Here is a 22,906-nt window from a genome sequence, read left to right on the forward strand (position 1 = left end):
CTGTGGTCGTAAAGGTTCGGACTCTGCTGCCGCACTGGCAAAAATATTGTCTGATTTGTACAAGGGGAAGAGGAGGAGTTCCTCTGTATTAAGCCGCGGGGTGGATTTTCCATGTACAACCACCCAAGCTGGGTAAGCTGTAATTTCTTCACTCGACTCTATCCACACATGTGTCCTTTGTCACCAGTTAGTTATCTTGATTTTTCCATAGCAGGAACTGAGGAGGGTCGTGGAGGAGTTCAACAGCCCACCTCTGCAGCCAGAGGATCCTGGCCGAGCTCTCGACCCCGGACTTGAAGAAGATCCGGATATATCCATGGAACTTGTAGACGGGAGATTTTATCAAGCAAGCCGCGATGGCGCTTTAGTGGCCATCCTTGCTGATTATCCCGGGCTGCTCCCGGTGTCAAACATAAGTAAAGTCAGAGCCCTAAATTCCGAATTGTGACGTGCCCTTAGTGCACATGTTGTATTTTTGCAGAAACGGCCATCAGGACGCCGAGCCGAGCCCATGGGGGCTCATCTGCCAGAGGCATCCGGTGTGGGCAGGCGTAAGAGGAAGGCGGTTAGAACTGAGACGCCGGGGCAGAGGTATGAATTGGACTTTGCTCTATGATTATCTTTGCCAGATTATGACAATTTGCGTTGTGTCTTGGCAGGAAAAACATCCGCCGGACTACATCCGGATCTCCTGCTGGCCACGCCTCAAGCAGCCGGATTCCGGGAACGGATTCACGGGTGGAGGCTGATGTGGGGGCGACGCCGAATTGTCCGCCCACAGAGGATGTGGACATGCTTTCTGCTTCCAACTCCAAAGTGAGGAGTGCCATGAATTATCGGTGTAGACGGGCCGTACTTCGCAATGGTATTTTCTCCGAGGAGGCTTTCGATGCCTTCAACTCTGGAGATGCATATATTCGAGTCGCTCAAGATGGACTTGCCAGAGCAACAGACCAGTATGCGAAGGATATACGGGTAAGAAAATCTGATAAGTGTGTGTAGTAGTAGCCCCTGAGACTTGAAACAGTTGGCACAACTGATTTAAGGATCATTGTATGCATAGGTTCTTATAGACCAGAATACCCATTTATCTCAAGAACTGGATGAATGCAAGGCCCAGCTGAAGGACGCCGTTGCCGAACAAGAGGAGTCAAAAAGGGCCTCTTCTGGTAAGACTATCCTTGTACCAGTTATTTATTCGGCATGGTTTATAAATCTAACAAAAGATATTTCAGATGATCCCGGAGAGAATCCGAAGATTGTGGAAGATAATGAGCCACATCTGCGAAGTCAGCTGAAGGCGAGCGAGCGTGTGCTGACAAAGGCTATTCGAGAGAGAAATAATCTCCAAGATGCCAATATCCGACTGAGTGTCGAATTAAAAGATGTTCGGGCTCAGCTCGCTGACTCCGTTAGGGAGAACAGGAGGCTTCGACGCGGCATTTATAGTAAGTGCTTAAACAAACTATAGTATAGTTCAGCGAGGAAGCGTGTTGACAGAGTTATGTCTGCAGGTATGCTGACGGGCCGTCCTGAAGAAGAGATGCCCGAATCCGTAGGAGATATGCTGCAAGATCTTTCACAACTGCACGAACGAGCACGGCAGGTGATGCAGGGTATTGCCCAGGCCTTGTGGCCATCCGCTTCCCTGCCAGGAGGCATGAACGAGCTTGTGGAGATGCTCAAAGGAGCACGGCAGCGCTTCCGGTTATGGAAGATATCAGCTTGCCGACAAGGTGCGAGGGAAGCGTGGTCCATGGTGAAGACGCGATACGCCAAGGCTGACCCGAACCATATGGCCGAAATCGGACCAGCGGGGGCAGATGGGCAAGAGGTACCCGTAAGTCTGGTATATGACCAAGTAGTGTTGGCCGCAAAGTATTCCCAACAGGATTGTGAGCTAGACAACCTGTTAGATGGTATAGAGGAAGAATACAGCCAGTCTAAATGACTATGTAATTTGAATGGACTTATGTATTCCCTAGCCGGATTGAAAATCATTTGTCATGGCGGACCTTTTCGCTTCAGCCCTCGGACCCGACAGTCCTGAGTGTATCCGAAACCCGCACAGTTATAAAAAACCGGGGTATGCATGGAAACCAGGCGTAGGGGTCATAAGTGCTTGAACAGACAAGTACCCAACTAGTTATGTTATATTACATGGATAGTAAGAAACATCTTCCAGAGAGAATAGTTCAATTAGGGGTTCCTTTCTCTGGGTGCGCATGCATCAATATGCATGTCCGAACTGCGAACAGAAGCGCAGGAAACAAAACATCTGGGGATTTACGTTGTAATGAACGAGATCATCTTTTGTTCACCGACCGAATATTCCCTTAAGATCGCTAGCTTTCGGCTTCACCCAGTCTGAGGTACACATTCGGCTCAACCGACAGTAACAATCACAGAGGTGCTCCCCTTATGCCCTAGCCAAATTAATGGGAACGTAGGGCATAAACACAAGAGCCAGGCAACCCAGCATGGCCAAAACTTAAGTCATATCGCTGCATATAATGGTGAAGAAAAGGCACATATGGGAAGAAAAACGCATATGTGGCTGGCGAGAAGCCATGAAGTTAGTTATATTTAGCTTCCGGATAGGAAGCCCCCAGGTATAGTGTGCACGCATAGTGCGGTCGGAGCGATCAGGGCATCCATGCAGTTTTGCAAGGCTGTATGCGAAAAAGGGAAAAGAGGGCGAGACAGGAAGAAAAATAACGTAATTAAAGAAGCGGAGGGAAGGAGACGAACACTGAGTTCGGCACTAGGCGTAGAATCTTCGAAGTTTGGCCGTGTTCCATGGGTTCGGCTCGAGTCTGTTGTCAGATGCACTGTGCAGACGGTACGCTCCTCCGGTGAGAACTTTATCGATGATGAACGGACCCTCCCACTTGGGTTTGAGCTTGTCCTTCTTCTTCTCGGGGAGGCGTAGAACTAGTTCGCCAATGTTATAAGTTTTAGCCCGTACTTCTCTGCTTTGATACCTTCGAGCCTGTTGCTGATAGAATGCGGAACGGGCTTTTGCGACGTCACGTTCCTCCTCCAAAGCATCTAAGTTGTCCTGCTGATCCAACTCGGCTTCCTTCTCTTCGTACATGTGCACGCGAGGTGAGTCATGGATTAGTCGCAGGGTAGTACTGCTTCTGTGCCGTACACCATAAAAAATGGTGTGTATCCGGTGGTACGATTCGGCGTGGTCTGCAGCCCCCAGAGTACGGAGTCGAGCTCCTCGACCCAATGTGTGTCCGATTCCTTCAAGGATCGCACTAGTCTGGGTTTGATGCCGCTCATGATGAGACCATTTGCACATTCGACTTGACCGTTTGTTTGGGGGTGATAGACAGAGGCGTAGTCGAGCTTGATGCCCATTTTGCCGCACCAAGTTTTCACCTCATCTGCTATGAAATTCGAGCCATTGTAAGTGATGATGTTGTGTGGGACACTGTAGCGGTGTACAACCCCTGATATGAAGTCTATCACTGGTCCGGATTCGGCTGTTTTAACTAGTTTGGCTTCTATCCATTTGGTGAACTTGTCCACCATGACCAATAAATATTTTTTCTTATGGCTTCCCCCTTTAAGGGGTCCCACCATATCTAGCCCCCAGACCGCGAAGGGCCAAGTTATGGGGATTGTTTGGAGAGCTGTAGGGGGCATATGGCTCTGATTGGCAAATAGTTGGCAACCAATGCAATGTTGGACAAGGTCCTGTGCATCTGCCCGGGCTGTCGGCCAGTAAAAACCTGTCCGAAAGGCCTTGCTTACAAGTGCCCGGGCTGCAGCGTGGTGCTCGCCGAGTCCAGCATGGATTTTGGTTAAGAGCCGCCGCCCTTCCTCCTCGGAGATGCATCGTTGGAGCACTCCGGTGGTGCTCTTCTTGTAGAGCTCTCCTTCATGAACTTTGTAGGCTTTAGAACGCCGCACAATGCAACGTGCCTCATTCTGGTCTTCGGGGAGCTCTTGCCTATTTAGGTAGGCCAAGAAGGGCTCGGTCCATGGGGTGATAACAGCCATGATTTCGTGGGCCGAAGGTGTTATTTCGGTGGCAGAGCCTCCGATTATGTCAGACTGTTCGGAATCTGGGGTTGTGTTCGGAGCCGGGCTAATGTTGTCGAACTCCCCTTCCCATACCACGGACGGCTTGAACAGCCTTTCCAAGAAGATATTAGGTGGGACGGGGTCGCATTTAGCGCCAATGCGGGCGAGAATATCGGCCGCTTGATTATTTTCTCTTACCACATGGTGGAATTCGAGCCCCTCGAACCGAGCTGACATTTTGAGGACGGCGTTACGATAAGCCGCCATTTTCGGATCTTTGGCATCAAAGTCTCCATTTATCTGAGATATTGCGAGGTTCGAGTCCCCTCGCACTTCGAGGCGTTGGATGCCCATGGAGACTGCCATCCGAAGACCGTGCAATAGAGCCTCGTATTCGGCTGCATTGTTGGAGTCTATGTATAGTATTTGGAGTACGTATTGAACCGTGTCTCCGGTGGGGATGTCAGGACAACACCTGCTCCCGATCCGGCCAGCATTTTAGAGTCGACGAAGTGCATGATCCAATTGGAGTACGCGTCGTACTCTTTAGGGAGTTTGGCTTCTGTCCATTCAGCGACAAAGTCGGCCAGAACTTGCGACTTAATGGCCCGCCATGGTTTATATGTTATGTCGAACGGAAGGAGCTCGATAGCCCATTTAGCAATTCGGCCCGTGGCGTCGCGGTTGTTTATTATATCGTTGAGTGGTACTTCGGAGGCCACCATAATCGAACACTCTTGAAAGTAGTGTCGTAGCTTCCGGGATGCCATGAAGACCGCGAATGCTATCTTTTGATAGTGTGGGTACCGAGATTTGCATGGAGTGAGGACAATGGATACGTAATATACCGGCTTTTGTAGCGGGAACCTGTGTCCGTCTGCTTCTCGCTCGACGACGAGCACTGCGCTTACAACTTGGTGTGTTGCAGCTATGTATAATAGCATGGGTTCGCCAGTATTTGGCGCGGTCAGGACTGGATTGGTGGCCAAGAGGGCATTTATTTCTTCCAGTCCTGCCGTGGCCGCATCCGTCCACTCGAAGTGTTCGGTGCGTCGAAGATGGCGATAAAGAGGTAGTGCCTTTTATCCTAACCGAGAGATGAATCGGCTTAAGGCAGCCACACATCTAGTTAATTTCTGGATCTCCTTGAGATCTGTTGGGATAGCCAACTGTGACAGAGCTCGAATTTTTGCCGGATTTGCTTCAATTCCTCTATTTGAAATGATGAAGCCGAGCAATTTCCCGGAGGGTACACCGAAGACACATTTCTCCGGGTTGAGCTTGATGTCGTATGTTCGGAGGTTGTCGAACATGAGCCTCAAGTCATCTATTAGAGTTTCAATGTGTCTTGTTTTAATGACCACGTCGTCCATGTAAGCCTCTACTATTTTGCCAATTTGTTTTTCCGGGCATGTCTGAATCATGCGTTGATAGGTTGCGCCGGCGTTTTTGAGCCCAAAAGGTATTGTATTGAAACAGAAGGGGTCGTATAGCGTGATGAAGGCCATTGTGGCTTGGTAAGACTCTGCCATCTTGATCTGATGGTATCCGGAGTATGTGTCGAGGAAACACAATGAGTCGTGTCCTGCGGTGGCGTCGATAATTTGATCAATGCGGGGGAGGGGGAAGGGATCCTTGGGGCAACCTTATTGAGGTCTTTGAATCGACACATAGGCGCCAGGATTTGTCCTTTTTTGGTACCATTACCAGGTTTGCTAGCCAATCCGGATGTTTTATGTCTCTGATGAATCCGGCCTCGAGTAGCTTGGCTAGCTCCTCTCCCATGGCTTGCCGCTTAGGCTCTGAGAAATGCCTAAGAGTCTGCTTGACTGGCTTGTATCCTTTCAGAATATTGAGGCTGTGTTCGGCCAACCTGCATGGGATGCCCGGCATGTCTGACGGATGCCAGGCGAAAATATCCCAATTCTCACGCAGGAAATCTCGTAGTGCGGCGTCTACTGTGGGATTCAGCTGTGTCCCAATGGAACCTGTCTTTGTAGGGTCCGTTGGGTGGACCTGGAATTTGACTATCTCGTCCGCGGGCTTGAAAGAGGTGGACTTGGGTCGCTTGTCTAGTATCACGTCGTCTCTGTCCATCGTGGCTCGCAGCGTTGTCAGTTCTTCGGCCGCGAGGGCTTCTGATAATGCCTCCAGGGCTAGTGTGGCAGTTTTATTTTCGGCACAGAGTGCGATATCCGAATCACTGGCTAGAGTGATTATTCCATTGGGCCCGGGCATTTTGAGCTTCATGTACCCGTAATGGGATATAGCTTGGAAGCTCGTGAATGCGTCTCGCCCTAAGAGGGCGTGGTATCCGCTGCTAAACGGGGCCACTTGGAATGTGATTTCTTCGGACCTATAATTCTCCGGCGTGCCGAATACCACATCCAGTGTGATTTTTCCTGCACATCGCGCCTCCCGAGTGGGGATGATTCCCCTGAAGGTTGTGCTGCTTCGCTCAATGCGGTTCTTGTCAATTTCCATCTTGCTGAGGGTTTCCTCATAGATGAGGTTTAGTCCGCTTCCGCCGTCCATGAGCACTTTAGTGAGCCGGAAGCCGTCCATGATTGGACTAAGGACCAAAGCGACTGGTGCCCGGACTGTTCGGAATTGAGGTTCGTCACTGGCATTATAGGTTATAGTCGTCTCGTTCCATGGATTTATTGTTGCCATGTGGCAAACTTCGACGAAACTGCGTTGAGCTCGCTTGCGCCTATTGTTTGAGGCAAAAGTCTCGAAGACTGTCAATATCGTATTGTTATTTCCAGCGGGATGTTGTTCTGTTGTATGGTTTATGAGGAGATCCTCGCCACTCTTCGCTACCTATCGGAGTATCCAACATTCTCTAAGGCTATGAGTTGGCATGGCGTCCGGTGTGTTGTGAAGTTTGCAAGGCCCATTGAGCCATTCCTCCAATATGGTTCCACGCCTTGTATCACGCTTTGGTCTTTTTGTAATTAAACCGGGTAACTTACGAGAGTTTGCCCTTTTAGTTCGGACGAGGGGTTTAGCGAGAGCCGGATTGTCCCAGAAGTTTGTTTGGGTTTTCCAAGTGCTTTCCATTGCGCGGTATTTCTACACTATAGCCGCTAAGTCAACGAAGTGTACTATGTCACGGCGACTTATAGCGTTGAGGATCCCTTTGTCCGTGCAATTGTTGCAAAAGAGGGAGATCGCGTCTTCCTCGTGACAGTCCTTAACCCTGTTTAACACAAGGAGGAATCTGGCCCAGTAATGATGTACTGTCTCTTGTGGCTCTTGTCTGATATGCAGAAGATTGAATAAATCTGGGTGGGTGGGTGTTTTTGAATTCGAATCCTGGCCCAATCCAAAACCCAGGGGCCAAGAAGCTTCCGAGTTTAACCGCTCGGGCTCCGAGATGTTGCCCAATTTCTTCGGCCCGCCGCCCGACTCTGAATTCGGGGTTTGGGCCATGCCCTCCCGCGAGCAGGTGTCCGGCTCAGGGACCTCGGAAATCCGGACATAGTTCGTCCTCAGGATAAAAGGAGAATGCGGATGATGCTCTTCCACTACCGATATCTCATGGGTGACCGGCAGAGAGTAAATCTCCCTTTGGTCGGGTTTAAGCCCGATCTGGTCATAGTCCGTAGCGACACCCAGGGCGGCGATGCGATCCAAGAGCTCATTGAGGGAAGAGAGCTCCATTGGGTCCATCTGTTCGACGAATTCCGAATCGACATGGAGGCTGTTTTCGATGACTCGAGAAGTCATCGTCGGTGCGACTGCCGATTGGGCGGTCATGACAAAGCCGCCCAGCCAAAGAGTTTGGCCTAGGGCCAGGGCTCCCCCAAAGGTGATGTTTTCCGTGACAACGAGACGAGCCATCAAGCCTTATCGTGACGACACAGTGGAACTCTCAATGAAAGCACCAATGTCGGTGTCAAAACCGGCGGATCTCGGGTAGGGGGTCCCGAACTATGCGTCTAAGGCTAATGGTAACAGGAGACTGGGGAAATGATGTTTACCCAGGTTTGGGCCCTCTCGATGGAGGTAATACCCTACTTCCTGCTTGATTGATCTTGATGATATGAGTATTGCAAGAGTTGATCTACCACGAGATCGTAGAGGCTAAACCCTAGAAGCTAGCCTATGGTATGATTGTTGATGTGTCCTACAGACTAAACCCTCCAGTTTATATAGACACCGGAGGGGGCTAGGGTTACACAGAGTCGGTTACAGAGAAGGAGATCCACATCCGAATCGCCAAGCTTGCCTTCCATGCCAAGGAGAGTCCCATCCGGACACGGGACGAAGTCTTCAATCTTGTATCTTCATAGTCCAATAGTCCGGCCAAAGTATATAGTCCGACTATCCGGATACCCCCTTATCCAGGACTCCCTCACCCCTCAGTGTCTAGATAAACTGGGAGGTTTAGTCCGTAGGAGGACGATCACAATTACTGCCACCTATCCTTAGGGCTAGTACTCGATACACAATCATCAATACAATCAAAGCAGGACATAGGGTATACCTCTTCAAGAGGGCCCGAAGCTGGGTACATACTGTCTCCTTCATCCCCTGTTACCCATAGATCCGAGATCCACAGCCCGGGACCCCCTACCTCGAGGTCTGCCGGTTTTAGTACCGACATTGATTCTTTCATTGAGAGTTTTGTTGTGCTAAAACCGGCAGACCCCCATGGCTCGTTTGCAGTTCAACTGCGAAGCCAGCCGCGACGACACCTTCGTCCCTGACCAACTCTTTGTGTTCGGCAACATTATTTTACACGCCGATTCGATTGGCCATCTCGCCCAGATCGGAAATTTTGCTCTGAACCAAGTTGTTACATTCGGAAGTTTGCATTACACTACATATCCGTGTGGCAAGCTCGTCCTCTCTGGTTGGACACTGAGCCAGATCGAGAGCTGCCCCACCACCTCGGGCTTGACCCTTGAGCCCCGACTCGAACTACAGATCAGATCCCAAAGTGAGCCCAACTTCGGGCACGGAGCCAGCTGCCGTCACGACGGGCTTAGATTCGGGTATGGACCTTGTCGTCCCCTCAAGCCCTAATCTCTACTCCAGCCAGAGCTCGGATCTGGCACCAACCTCGGATCTAATCCCCCTCGTTATTGGCCACAAATCAGCCATGGTCGAGCAACATGCTGAGGTTGCATCAAGCGACCCGCAACCCACACTCCAGATCGGCCTACAGCCAGGTCATGGACACTGAGGAGCTATCTCACCTTGATGATATGTTGGAACGTTTTAATAGTTATCAATATTGAATGACCAGACCTCGGGTTGCGACAAGGTCAGGCTTAGAGCCGATGACAACGAAATTTATATCCCACGCACCACCCACCTAGTGCCACTATCGATGACTTAACCAACGTGATGGACTACACTTCTGAGGAGGCCACCAACATGGATGAAGATGTCGGCGCCACACTTGGAGCGGCCACGCCCTCAACTCATACATGCGAATGGACCACAACATCCACTTATGACGTCTATATGGTCGATACCCCCAAGAGTCCCTCAAGACACTGTCGCCGACATCCCATAAGTACCGACAGTGGCCACAGCAGGCACGCCACTGTCGCTGCTGATGATGGATTGATGGCACCACAACCAATGAAGCCGAAGACCGGGGACAGGACATTCAAGCCTCCCCGAACGGTCGAACAACCCAATTGGAATACCCGAGGACGAAGACCCTGATGATTTCTTCGACGTGGCCGATAGCAACTATTTACTTGAATCAGCATCGGACCCGAGGAATACATAGTCCCCGAAGACCCATTTGAGCAATAGCGGTTCAGACAACGGCTTGATGGCAACCGCGAGAAGCATGAAAAAGAAGCAGCAACAGTTGTATGCCGATCAAAACGAGCTCAACGACAAATGGGTGAAAGTTCTTGCAGTAGAGCAGGACCTCGAAGAACGGCGGGAGAGCGCACCTAAATCCTACACGCGCCGGCTTCTTGTGCCGGAATTCAATGACAAGGCAGCTGACAACATGCTTTTAACACGTGGTTGTGTGGACCAGCCTGACCGCCCCCTGTAGGACGTGACAGGCCAACAGGGGAACATAGGAACCCCGAGACAACAACATGCCATTATGGCAAGGATCCTATTGACTACACCGAGCCCTACGACGCACGTAGAAGGATAGAGGCCAATCGAGCGCCCTCTTCGATCCATCCATGGGTCAAGAGGGCACGCGCCAGCCGGACTTGATGGCTACGAGGCCTGGTTAGATCGGAATGGCAGAGCTCGAGAACAGACTCATGCATGGATGTCTCCCGATGTTCGGCACGTTACAACTGGCAGCTGCACAAGCTTGCCTCTGTGTGCGCAGGTAAGCAGGGCGGCGCAAGTCGACAACCACAGGGCAGGCGGGCGACGGGGGGAGACAGAGGCTGGGGCGCGCGATGTCCGCGGCGTCAGGGGAGGAAGGAGGGTCGATTAGCACAATATTTAAAACTTTAAGTTTTTTTGCGAAATTACAACTAAACTATGTTAGGACATGCTTTTTTGGATGAAGGGAGTACATCACTATGCCTACGCGTGGTAAGTTTCTAACATCGTGAACCAGATCATCACACTCGTCAAGGAGGTCAGAACGAAGTCTTGTTCGAAAAGAAACGTTACAATAAGCATCCATAATAACTTCTTTAACAATGCAGTTTTCATCGTGACAAATAGTACTCGTACAAGAAAGAATAGGAACTTGAAGTTTCAAGGGGGGCACCGTTAAGCCAAGGACCATCCAGAAGCTTCAGCCTTCAAGCACCGATCTCTTCTAAATGCGGGGGAGGACGATGTCGCAGCATAAGTCCTGGGTCAGGAGCTCATCAATGAAATAGCCAACGTCTGTCAGTGTGAATTCTTCGTCGCTGATCCTTTCCCTGATCTCTCGGTGGTCGTTGGAGAGCGGCTCGAGGTACTGGTGGACGTCGGCGCCGGTGCCGGTGAGGCGCAGGTAGAAGGCCCCGAGAGCTCGAAGGTACCTGTGTTCCTCGTTGTTGATGAACCCGACGACGGTCTCCCTGTCGGGCTGCATCTGGAGCATCTTGAGGGCGAGGCACAGGAAGGGGGTCGGCCTGTTGCGGCCGTAGGTGCCGCCGACGTGGTCGAGCTCCATGGCCCTGTCCACGAGGGTCTTCGCCGTGAGGCCGAAGCACCGCTCCCTCCAGTAGCTGCTCCGGTAGATGCTGGACCGCACGGTCTTCTCCACCAGCCACTGCAGGTTCGCGGCGATGCGGCGGCGGAACTCCACGGCCCAGTCGACGGGCGTCTCCGCCGTGAGGCCGGAGCAGCACTGCTCCTCCGTCTCGCTCTCGCTCTCGTAGATGTTGGACCACTTGAGCTTCACCACTAGGGGCTGCGGCTGCGGGTTCGCGCCATAGAAGACTACGAACCGCGGGGCCGTGCTGTTCGCCATCGTCCCCGGTCGGTTCTATGGCGCGGGCGGCCGAAGCGGTGGGACTGGGATTGGGGTTTGCGGGCAATACCCTGGTAGACTATTTATAGACAAGCCAACCCCCGCGGGAGCTTTTGAACCGACCTCAGCACGGCCACGACGGCTGTGGGACCAATAGCTGTTACTGTATTTATAGCAAGTATATTTTCGAGACAATTTTAGACACAAGTGGACTAATATTACTGGGCTGTCAGGTTCAAAAAAAAAATCACTGGGCTGTCTTGTGAACTGGGCCGTCCTGTCACAATTTCACCGTTCCTCCTCGCCCACGACCGACGACCGGCGCGCCCTTATGATTGCTTCCTCCCCTCCACTTCGCTCCTCCCGCCCGGTCTCCGCCTCCGCTTTCACCCAGCATTATCTCATATCCCCCGTCCCCGGCGACCGCGGGCATGGCGGCGGCGACCGAGGTCTACTCTCCGACACCGGCGGAGCAGCATCGGGAGCAGGCGGCGTGGCGGGCGGTGGTGGGTTGGCTCGGGCTCCTCCTGCAGGTCCTTCTCCAGGTCATCCGCGGCGCGCCCTCCTCCCTGGCGAAGCTCCTCAGGTCCCTCGGCCTCCGCCACCCCCTCCTCTCTGCCGCCCCCGCGGTGACCTTCGTGCAGCTCCCCTCCAAGGCCCCCGCCAACGACTTGCCGCCCCTGTCTCCGCCGCCTGGGCGGCTCACGGTACGGACCCATGTGTTGCCGCGCGAAAGGATATAGTCTGCTATGGTAAGGATCACCGTGGTGGTTGGGGTTTATACGAGTTAGTGGTTAACTGCAGCTAAACCAGCTGCGGTTCTAGAACTGGATCGCTATCTGCAGACAGGAGTGTCGAGCAAGGTTCATTCCGAGTATGATTTCTTAGGCATGATTAACAGATTAGCACTATGTCTATCTTAATTAAGAAGCATGGTACTGTACACTACAAATGTTTGTTTATTTGTTGTTTTCGATATCAAGTCTTCTTCGGTGAGCTTCCTTTCTGACTGCATAACACATACATTTTGGGGGTGTATCTTCAGGTAGTGTTGGACTTGGATGAAACATTAGTCTGTGCATACGAGTCGTCGAGCCTTACTGCCGCCGTGCGAACCCACGCGGTCGAAGCAGGGCTGCATTGCTTTGACATGGAGTGCATATCATCCGACAAGGCAAGCATGTGGCCATCTTTTCCCCCTTTTTCCTATGATATTGCTGTTAACTTCTCACTTTCTCAAGAAGATACTTATGGGAATTTCTATTTCTTGGTGTAAAAGGATGCCAAAGGCAGACAGAGGGTGAATCATGTAACTGTCTTCGAGCGTCCTGGTTTACAACTTACAAGAGTTTTTGCAGAAAACTAATGAATTTGCCGATCTTATACTCTTCACCGCTGGTTTGGAAGGTTTGTCTTGTTGAACATTCAGATTGCTCTCCATCAAGAGCCCTGTATCTAACTGATCTGTGCTTCCCCCAGGATATGCAAAGCCTTTGGTTGACAGGATAGATGCTCACAATAGGTTCTGTCGCCGTCTCTACAGACCATCAACTGTTACTACGTAAGTTTGTCATTAACATCTCTATAAGCTGTAAATAATGGACTCTTCCAGACTTTATATAGAGGATAATTCTCGTGCTCGCTGAAATACTGAAGTGCGACCCCGATTTATTTTAATGGGAGGCCTTTGCAAGTAGTAACTTAAATATCACAAGTGCCTGTACAAGGTACACAATAACACGGTGGCATTCCATTCATGCTAGTGGAATTTTTGCATTTCTTTTGATTTGGTGTCATCTACAACTTCTATCAAACTTTATTATCATGTTGTGCAAATTGGAGGTACACCACCAGTATGTGCATATCCAAGATTGAAACCATGTCTTTTTTTTTCAGAAGCGATTGAAACCATATCTTCTTTTAGAATCAGTTTCTTAGAAAAATGCCACCAAGGGTTAGTTCTGGTTGGTAGAGTTTTCTTCTTTCTTGTAGAACAGATTGAAACCAGATCTATGGGGCACGTTTGCACTGGACCGTTTGCCAACACAAGCATTCATGGTATTATTTTTTGTTCTATATACTACCTTTGCCTGATGTTATCTTGTTTATGCCCACTTTATGGAAACAGATTATTGTACCGTATGTTCCTGCCAACTTGTGTATGTTGTTGATCCTAGTCTGTTCGTCCTCCTGTTTATCAAGCTTTCTGCTGCATTAGTTGAGCTGGTTCAGTTTTCTAATGCTGGCATGCTCCCAATTTCAGGGAATATAGAGACCATGTGAAGGATCTTTCTTGTTTGTCCAAAGATTTCCGTAGAATTGTGCTTGTCGATAACAATCCATATAGCTTCCTACTACAGCCGTTAAATGGGATACCGTGCCTTACGTTTTCAGCTGGACAGCCCATGGATGATCAGGTAAAGTGGCACTGTTGATAAAATCGTTCTTTGATTCTAAACTTAAACTCTCCACTGTTATTGATCCAATTATGTTCGAAACATTTTAGCTTATGAGAGTGATATTTCCGCTTCTCAAGCGCCTCTCTCTCCAAAATGATGTGAGGCCGGCATTGCATGACGCGTTTCACATGCCAGAGTGGTTCCAAAGAAATGGGATCCCACAAATTGACCAGGGAATGTAAGTTTTGCAGCAACTCTGCAACCTGAATTGGATTAGTAGGTGAAAGCTCAAAAGCTAGCTGTTGTTCCTCTGGGGGGTATACTTGTACAGTTATATTCGTTTAGGTCCTTCCATACGAGCCATTGTTCAACATGGAGTAACCCTACCCGCAGAGAAGAAAGATGTACTGTAATATCCTAGCTCTGGCAGATTTTTCTTTCTGTAATGAACCTTAATTTATCATTGTATAGCACTTTTTGGTTGCTGAAAGTTCAGACAACCTTCCTGATGGTTCTACGTGTACCAGGGAGTAAAGGTCTGCAAAGCTTGGTCAGGGTTGTACATCAGTGATTAATTTATCCTTGTATATAGCTCTTTTTGGTTGCTGACGAAAGTCGCTTGTTGAAGTTACAATGCCTCTTATTCCGCTTTTACATAGAGTAACTTCTAATTTATTCCAGAACTCACATCATATGTCTGTAAACCTTCTCCTGTGTGCTTGAGTAGCTGAGTTCAGTAGTTATCCTGCTTCTGCCCAGTCTTTCAGGAGCTTAGCGGCACCGCGCCAAAGAAATCGGTAGCATGGCAACTAAGCCTGCGCCTATTGAAACTTGAACTCAACCATTGGGTTTACATTTTGATTAATTAGGTGAAATGAGGATGTGGGATATATTTTTGGAGCTTTGCTATTTAATTCAATTTTGAACTGAATATCAAAACCTTCCAAAGACACACATACCCCCAATCCAAACAATCTTCCAGTGCCAAAGATAGAGCCCAGGACTGCCTAAAGCAAACTTGATTTTGCTATATTATGAATTAGAAGTACATCAGGGTAGTATTTTAAAAAGCTCCATCAGAGTAAACGCCAGCTGTACAGGCAGGAACCTTTTCTCATATTTACATGCATGAGCAGGTATGTATTCACCTAGCAAAGCAGGCCAAGAATTGCCAGGCAAAAAAAGGCACACGAACAAAAACCCAGTTGCAAAAGGAAGAAAAAAAAACGTGTCGTTCATGAGCTGAGGAACTGCGAAAATGTCCCCTCCATGTGAAGAATGGTCTTTGATTGGCAGCTCAACGATACTTGTGTGAAAACCATCGATGCCGCAACGCTTCCCTGGCTGTTGGTCTCTTTCTGGGGTTGATTTGCAGCAGGCAGGACAGGAAATCAACAAACTTGGAGTCGGAGCATCGCAAGTGGCGCCGCAAGGAGGATTTCTCTGGTATCAAATACTCCAGCTGACCCGTCTCCTAGAATAGGAAGAGAAATGGAGTTGGAAAAATGAATGCCATGTTCTAAGTAACACTTGTGTGGTGATCAAAGTTTAAAAAACACTAGGCATTCATTGTGCGTTCTGCCACTGCCTTGTGCTTTTCTGACCAAAGCGCAAACTTAAGCACAATTATGTGCACATTAAGCGCTAGGCATTTTGGTATCACCTAGAGCACAGGCAGGCCTTTTTTTAACTATGGTGGTGATACCAGTGGAAGTGCCATAGAACAGCTGAAATCCTTATGGAAAGAACTTTGCAGTGATGACAAAGAAGTTTCTTTCTCAAGATTATGTACAGGGATGGCGTTCACCAAATTGGCATACTCAATGTACCTGAGGGAACCAGATCCCAAAGAATAAAAACCAACCAACATGGGTACCCTTGAACAGCTGTAAACCATATCCCTTGCACAAAACACATTGGCCAACTACTAAAACACAATTCCTCCAGTAACAGAAGGCAACAGTTTTTCCAACTAGTGTCTTGTTGGTAATGTTACTTGTGGAAAGTATTTCAGTTGTTGACTTCATTTCTTCACAACTCAAGATGTTGTACAGGGCATAATATTTTTTGAAGTGTGCGGCACAACAAAATTTAAAATAAAACTGCACTGTAAATAATCTTCTATGGCAGCATACTTGTGCACAATACTGTCATTTGCATTTACCATGCCAAGCATGTGGGACACAAAGAGGTCCCTAAGACAGAGACTGGTCTTCTTTCAAATGATATGCAGAAACCCAAGGATTACAATGAAAAACAGCACCTAATTTTGCTTCAACTTAAGTGTGCATGCAAACTAAATTAGGCTCATATTATGTCATGCACATCGCCATCAAACAAAGACTGGAAAAAGGTAACAAAATAATATTGGTTTTCTTAAACACACTTGGAAGTATGTGTGATGGGAACTTATGATATTTGAAAAGACAGGCACAAACCGAAAAATGTAAACAAGCATGTACCTCGTTCTTGTGGAAAAGGTCGTACTCTTCTGTAAAGTACTTCGGAGTCTCCTGTCCCAACGCAAGCATCTGCGTGTCAATTGGGCCAATTGTTCCAATCATCCGAGCAAGAATTGTTGACACCGATTCATTAGGAAAGAGCACCTGTAACATGTAGCCATCATCCTCAGTCTCTACTTCTCTAGAAATAGAAGAACATGGCTATTAGATCAGATAGATGTAATTCTACCAGTACCAGACATCACATTAACTCCTCAACTTTACTCTGGAGGGTGCGCTAATGCTCTGGTTTTATTTTTCTAGTGTTTTGACCAAAGATTCTAGACACATTATCTTCAGTTCATACCAGATCAAACAGGTAGTTCTGTTGTATGTGCAATGTTACTAGAAGGTTCTTCTTTGCTTACATTGTACTCCCTCTGTAGTGATCTAAACGGTCTTATATTTGTTTACAGAGGGAGTAGTATTCTGCAGAAATATACTGTCATGCGCTTTTGAATTCACTCTCCTGTTCAACTTAAGACCAAAAAACAAGTCCTACTCAACTTGTGAAGGGCGGAAGAGCTATAGCATTCAAGCATGTTGCAGACTTGCAGTCTTGGAATGAAGTGAGTGGTTAAACAAGCACCAAACACTAGCCCCAACAGGACAAAAAAAATCGAGATTGAAGAGGACAAGTATCCATTTAGTTGTAGATAAACTCTGGTGTATATTTGGCTGTGATTGGCTTAAACCGTAGTAGATAAAACATATGTTGATGCGTCTCACAGATGTCATGCAAACCAAACAGAAATGGAAATTTGTAAGTCAACATGTAAACTTACTTCACCAGAGTACAGTTCAGCGAATATACATCCAAGAGACCAAATGTCAATCCTCTGGTCATATGGAAGACCCAAAATAATCTCAGGAGCACGGTAAGAACGTGACTGGACGTATAGGCTTAAGTTATCTGTCAAGAAGCAACTGCTTCCAAGATCAATAACCTTGACTTCACATCTGCTGTAGCTCTTCATAAGGATGTTCTCTGGTTTCAGGTCACAGTGAACTATATTTAAATCATGCAAATACACCAAAGCTTCTAAGCACTGTCGAGCTATAGCCTGAAAATGAAGGGAAGGTCTCCTGTTTCAGTAGGTATTTTTATATTTTCAAGAAATAAACTAATTATGCTTAAAGTACATTCCAGACTTCGCAAAAATATCACACAGAGAAATGCGGAACAAAAGAACCGCAACATAGATATGGTGCTACTAATTGCAAGTGATGACATCATTAATAAAATCAGAAGATACACAATAAGGTTACATAGAGTGCTTTGGTAGCAGAACAGGAGGTACTCTCAGAAAAAAAAAAGTAATAATCAGATACCTGTATTCTGGGCAATGAAAAGTAGACCTCATCACTGGACTCCTGGTTATACTTTTGAAATTCATATAGATTTGCCCGTAGCAATTCGGTAACAATGAAAAGATGTTCCTGTTGATTGTTTCAGCTGTCAGCATTATGCGACGTCAAAAATGAAATAGAATGCTGGGATTAATATTTAACAGGCCAATAACTGAAGCACACATCTTGCATAAAAAAGAACAGCTCATAAGTGTTAAGATTTGGAAGAATATGATCTTTTTTTCTTTTTTGAAAGCAATTTGACTCTTCATTGTAAGGTATGGTGTAAAAGCAAGTCAATGGTTTGTATCCCCATATCAATACCTGATAGTAGAAAAAATCATATAGGCGCAATATATGATGTGCATCTGCCGGATCATGTTTATTTACAAACTTAAGGAGCTTTATCTCATCCAAACTCTGATCAAAGAAATCCTTGTCATTTTTAATTATTTTAAGGCAGACATCCATCCCCGTGCGAAGATCATGTGCCTGTACGACCCTGCTGAATGCAGCGGAACCAAGATATTCAGTGATGCGATATCTTCCGGCAACAACTGAATCTACCACAATAGGAAAATCTTTGTTTTCCTCAAAGCCAGTCCTGCAGGAGAATCCTATCACATGAGCATACAAGTATATCCAATAATTAGTTGACAGAAATAAATAGAAAAGGTATTGGATAGTGAACCTGTTCTTCCGGTGGAAAATCCTCAGCTCAAATTCCTCATATTCTTGATGAAAAATAGAGCTTGCAAGATCAATCTCCGTTTTCGGACCTTCATCGATATTATGAGCAGCATTTTCAACATTTGTATCCGCTGGCCCGAAGTCCTCCATCCCATAAATATCTTCAGGAATACTAATCTCAGGAAAAGGGTGCACGCTGTAACTATCCTTTAGAAATTCCTTGTCATCGACAATTTTGTCATCTGTTATAAGGTCAATATTTAGTTCATCTTTTACTCTGAAGTCATGGTTAAACCTATGGTCTGAAAGAGATAAATAAAGTCAGAATGGAACCAACTAGTACACAAGCAAAAATAAATAAATTCACTTCATATGAGGACAACGAATTTTGGAATTACAAAGGTACGCGAATCTGGATCAACCAGAAAAACTACATCATATCAACCAGCAAAATCACATCATAATTCAAGTCCGTTCTGGGTTCGTAATTTAAGCATATACCAATGTTCTAAAATTGCGACAGTCAGGTGCTAGTACAAAATATAATCTCTTCAGAAAACAATCCAATCACAGAGTGAATCGTTTCAAGCTTGTTAAAGAATTTTGCGAAACATGACAAATGATCCTGAGGAATGTGAAAGGGGGCAGAAGCACTTACTGTTAGCAGCATTTGCGTCTTCAGACAAGTACGGACTGAGCATCTGAAGCTCCTTCTCCAGAGCACTGAGATCAAACTCCTGGTCATCTCCACTCCTGGAATCCACCAACGGACCGCCCTTGAGCGTGGCATCGTCATTCACATTGCGCCTGAACTGGTGCGCGTCTGCACCGCACTCATCAAGCACCTCCGTCAGGTCGTCCATGATCTGATACCTCCCGTACACAGCAGACCAAGAATCCCTCACAAACTCCCGACCATTCTTGTGATCCATTTCCCCGTGGCAGCAACTGCAGGGCGGTTTCGTATACGCCGCTGCATTGCCCTTGCTGCGCTCGTGGCGTCGGCTGCGGTCGTCGCCAATCTCGCCGACGTTGGGGTCAACAATGAACTTGTCCTCCTCGTCGCCGTCGCCGCTCTTACCACTGATCTCCGGCTCGCGGTGGAACAGGTGGTCGTCGTAGAGCCAGTTCTCGCCGAAGAAGAGGTCGGTGGTGTCGTACTCGCGCGCCGTGCCGAACTCCGACGCCTCCGACGGCGCGCGTGGCGGCGACCACACCCCGTACGGATTCAGCAGCCCTGATCTCCAAGCGAAACAGCCAAACCGAAACAGAAGCGACAAAATTCGGATCAGAATTCAGAACTCGAGCAAAAGCACACACGCGAGCTTGAAGCATGCATCTCCCGTTGACGCGCGGAGATCGAGATTCACAGCAGCAGCCAGTCAATCACACGCCCCGCTCTCGGGAGGCCGGCCGCGCGCGCCGAGGACCAGGAGGGTTCAGCACACTGGGGAAAAACTAGTGGACTGCGTCTCGTGCAAGCACGCAGTGTACCTGAAGGCGTGGAGGTCGTGCTGAGGAAGGCGTCGGAGGAGGAGCTGGAGGCAGGGCTGGCGAGCGCGGCCCCGGCCCCGTCGGAAGCGGAGTAGGAGGCGCCGAGCCGCAGCGGCGGGAGGCGGGGGTCGTCGGAGTCGGTGGATTCGTCCCCGCGCCTCCCCGCGTGGACGCCGTGCCGCAGCGCGAGGCCGTGGCCGGCGTCGGCGGGGAACCCCAGCCCCACGACGCCGACGGCCTCCTCCGCGCCACGCGCCATGGCCAGTGAATCACTCGTGCGCCCGCCGCTGACTCCGCGCCGCCACCAACACCATTTGAAGCGAGGCGAGCGGGTAGCGCGGCACGCGACGCGACTGCGACGAGAGCGAAGCAAAGCACCGAGAGACTGGACAGCACTAGCAGGACAGGGGCGAGGGCCGCACGGGATCCAACCAACACGCCCGCACACGACAGCGCCTTCTCGGGGCGGGCCGTCCCGCTGACGGGCGGGGCCCGCGGGCCAGCGTGTCGATGTCGGCGTCGGCCCGGGTGCCGCTGTCGTCGATGGGCGCCGCGGTGGGTGGTCTGGTGCGCGCGGCCTGCGATCCGACGTGGAGGGAGCGGGGCCGTCATTATTGTCAGTCGCTGTTGCGCTGGACGCCCCCGCCCCTCTCGCCCCGCTGGGTGATCCGGATCCTCTGCGGCGCGCGGCGCTCGTGACGGACACGGCGGATCGGCCGATCTACCACTCCTACCAGGTAGTACTACTACCAGGCACCAGCGTCCAGCGGCAACGACGTCAGATCTATCTGCCTGCCGTGGTAGGGCAGGCCGGCCTTCCCTTCGCAGCAGAGCAGAGCACCTTTCTTTCCCGGGCCTACCGTTGGAACCGCACCTGCTCCGGCTTTAGCGAGCAGCTGAGAGCATAATTGCGCTCTCGCCGGGCCGTGCGATCGTACCACCACGCCGGAGCGGAGCGGCCGTGCGATCGTGCACTGGCTGGTTACCGAATGGATCAACGAATGATGCTTCTGCATAATTGCACGAAGTTTCTCTTCGGTTTGGTAGATGAGCGTTACGGGCTACTAGCTCGCAGTGGGGCGCGTGGATTTTGTGCGATCGAAGAAAGAAAAAGGCTACAGTAGAGGACTGGTTGACAGTGCAAAACGGGTCGCTGGATGAGATGAGTGAAGCTCTGCGACTTGTTTGTTTACCACCTGAAAAACATGGCGGGCGCTTCAATTTTTTAGTCTCGTCTGGTTAGGCGTACCGTCCAGTAAAAACGACGTCGCACTGGAGACTTCCTTGTCATGGTAGTTCGGGGACTGACTAGGAGTATAGTAGGGTGAAAACAAAAGAAACGTGCTTAAATAAAGGAAGTAAAAGGAAAGGATTGCGTTCGTGCTGTTTGTACGCTTAATGATTGCAGTTACAGAGAGTCACAGATGTGATCTTAATTGGCGACCGCTGGAAAAGCGATTTATAAAAGAAGAAGAACGTCCCAGCGAGCAGTTCATGTCCTCTTCAAGGTCTGGTGATAACGCCAGTAAATACTGGCCTCATCTATGCTCCTCTTTATTTTTATTTTTTTAGAAAAGAAGGATGACCCCTGGCCTCTGCATCTGCATCTGGACGATGCATACGGCCACTTTATTAATTATTCTCAAAAGACCTTACAAAGACATATAACAGCAAGACTAAAGCCATTGTCTAAACAACAACTGTCGCTACACCTATCCAATTGATGAAGGGGCGCAGATAGTCAGGGCCTAATATCAAACAGACATCGCAGCCAAACCTAAACATCTAAGACCTGAGGTCCCAACCAGGACGCCTGCCGGGTATGGGGCACCTACCAGTCCGGCGCACTCCTCAACCAGGACGCCTGCCGGGTATGAGGCCGCCGCAGCCACCTGCCATCAATCCATCTTCAGTGTTATACTGCTGCATCAACCTTGTCCGGTCCAACTGCCGTCGACACCATCACGACGCCAGACAGCGCCACCTCCCTGTGCGAGTTCATATCCGCGCATCGGACTCCGAATCTCCACAGCGCCACGCCGCCAAGATCCGCTGCCATCAATGTATAAGATGAAGTACCACTCCACCAAAGAAACCGTCCTCTGTTCCCCAAGCCCGTGTGTACCTCCATGAATGACGCCTCCAAGGGGGAAAACGACACCAGAGCGCCGCTATCATCCGATCAACTGATTTAGGGTTTCCTCAGGAGGTAGCAGAGAGTGACCTTGAAATTCTCCACGGCGATGCCTTCAAGAAGAGAACGACACAAACAACACCGCCACCGCTGGCCTTTGCAGTAGTCAAAAGCAAGTTTTCACTCAGATATGTTCGAAGAAACTTCATCTCTCGTGCACGGGCCGCCGCGTCCTGCGACGTCCCCGGGAGCGGGACCCCAAGATCTGCTGCCACCGACGCCGCCACAAGGACCCACCACCCGACCGTCATCCCTGAAGGGGACGACGCCACCACCGTGCTCGGATCCGGCATCACGCCAACGCCTTCGGCCGCCCCCAATCAGATCGGTGAAGGATGTTGGGGAACGTTGCAGAAAATTAAAAAATTTCCTACGGTTTCACCAAGATCCATCTATGAGTTCATCTAAGCAACGAGTCAAGGGAGTGAGTTTGCATCTACATACCACTTGTAGATCGCGTGCGGAAGCGTTCGAGGGAACGGTGATGATGGAGTCGTACTCGACGTGATTCAAATCACCGATGACCAAGTGCCGAACGGACAGCACCTTCGCGTTCAACACACGTACGAAACGGACGACGTCTCCTCCGTCTTGATCCAACAAGGAGGAAGGAGAGGTTGAGGAAGACAGCTCCAGCGGCAGCACGACGGCGTGGTGTTGGTGGAGAAGCAGTACTCCGGCAGGGCTTCGCCAAGCTCGTGACGGAGGAGGAGAGATGTTGGGGAGGGGAGGGGCTGCGCCTTGGCTTGGGTTTGCAGCCCTCCCCTCACCCCTCTATTTATAGGGGAAGGGGGAAGGGGGAAGGGGGCCGGCCCCTCTAGATGAGATC

The 22,906-nt window shown here is 49.4% G+C and overlaps 1 protein-coding gene and 1 pseudogene across 2 annotated transcripts; one reads left to right on the forward strand and one right to left on the reverse strand.

Moving 5' to 3' along the window:
- The first annotated feature begins 11,777 nt into the window (after positions 1-11,777).
- On the forward strand, positions 11,778-14,475 carry LOC119348295 (annotated as a pseudogene).
- A 377-nt stretch (positions 14,476-14,852) lies between these two features.
- Positions 14,853-20,275, reverse strand: LOC119348253 (DYRK-family kinase pom1-like). 2 transcript variants are annotated; one of them, XM_037616504.1, is made up of 8 exons: positions 19,884-20,275; positions 19,048-19,626; positions 18,391-18,631; positions 18,024-18,303; positions 17,682-17,789; positions 17,135-17,413; positions 16,311-16,454; positions 14,853-15,322 (listed from the first exon to the last, which is right to left on the reverse strand). In XM_037616504.1, the coding sequence occupies exons 1-8, from the start codon at positions 20,140-20,142 to the stop codon at positions 15,146-15,148; spliced, it is 2,067 nt and encodes a 688-aa protein (XP_037472401.1). In that variant the 5' UTR covers positions 20,143-20,275; the 3' UTR covers positions 14,853-15,145. The 2 variants fall into 2 exon arrangements, with proteins under 2 accessions (XP_037472401.1, XP_037472400.1); XM_037616503.1 differs by having other exon boundaries at positions 18,391-18,691; positions 19,884-20,274.
- Between the last annotated feature and the right edge of the window lie 2,631 nt (positions 20,276-22,906).

Source organism: Triticum dicoccoides, chromosome 1B (assembly GCF_002162155.2).
Source record: "Triticum dicoccoides isolate Atlit2015 ecotype Zavitan chromosome 1B, WEW_v2.0, whole genome shotgun sequence".
Lineage (NCBI taxonomy): Eukaryota > Viridiplantae > Streptophyta > Magnoliopsida > Poales > Poaceae > Triticum > Triticum dicoccoides.

Bases quoted from the DNA above. Each gene is read 5' to 3' on its own strand.
- LOC119348253 (XM_037616503.1), bottom strand. From the start codon at position 20,142: ATGGCGCGTGGCGCGGAGGAGGCCGTCGGCGTCGTGGGGCTGGGGTTC. The intron at 17,414-17,681 runs GTATCTGATTAT...CTTCATTTTCAG, and splicing joins TTTCATTGCCCAGAATACAG to GCTATAGCTCGACAGTGCTT. The intron at 15,323-16,310 runs GTACATGCTTGT...TTCCTATTCTAG, and splicing joins ACCTTTTCCACAAGAACGAG to GAGACGGGTCAGCTGGAGTA.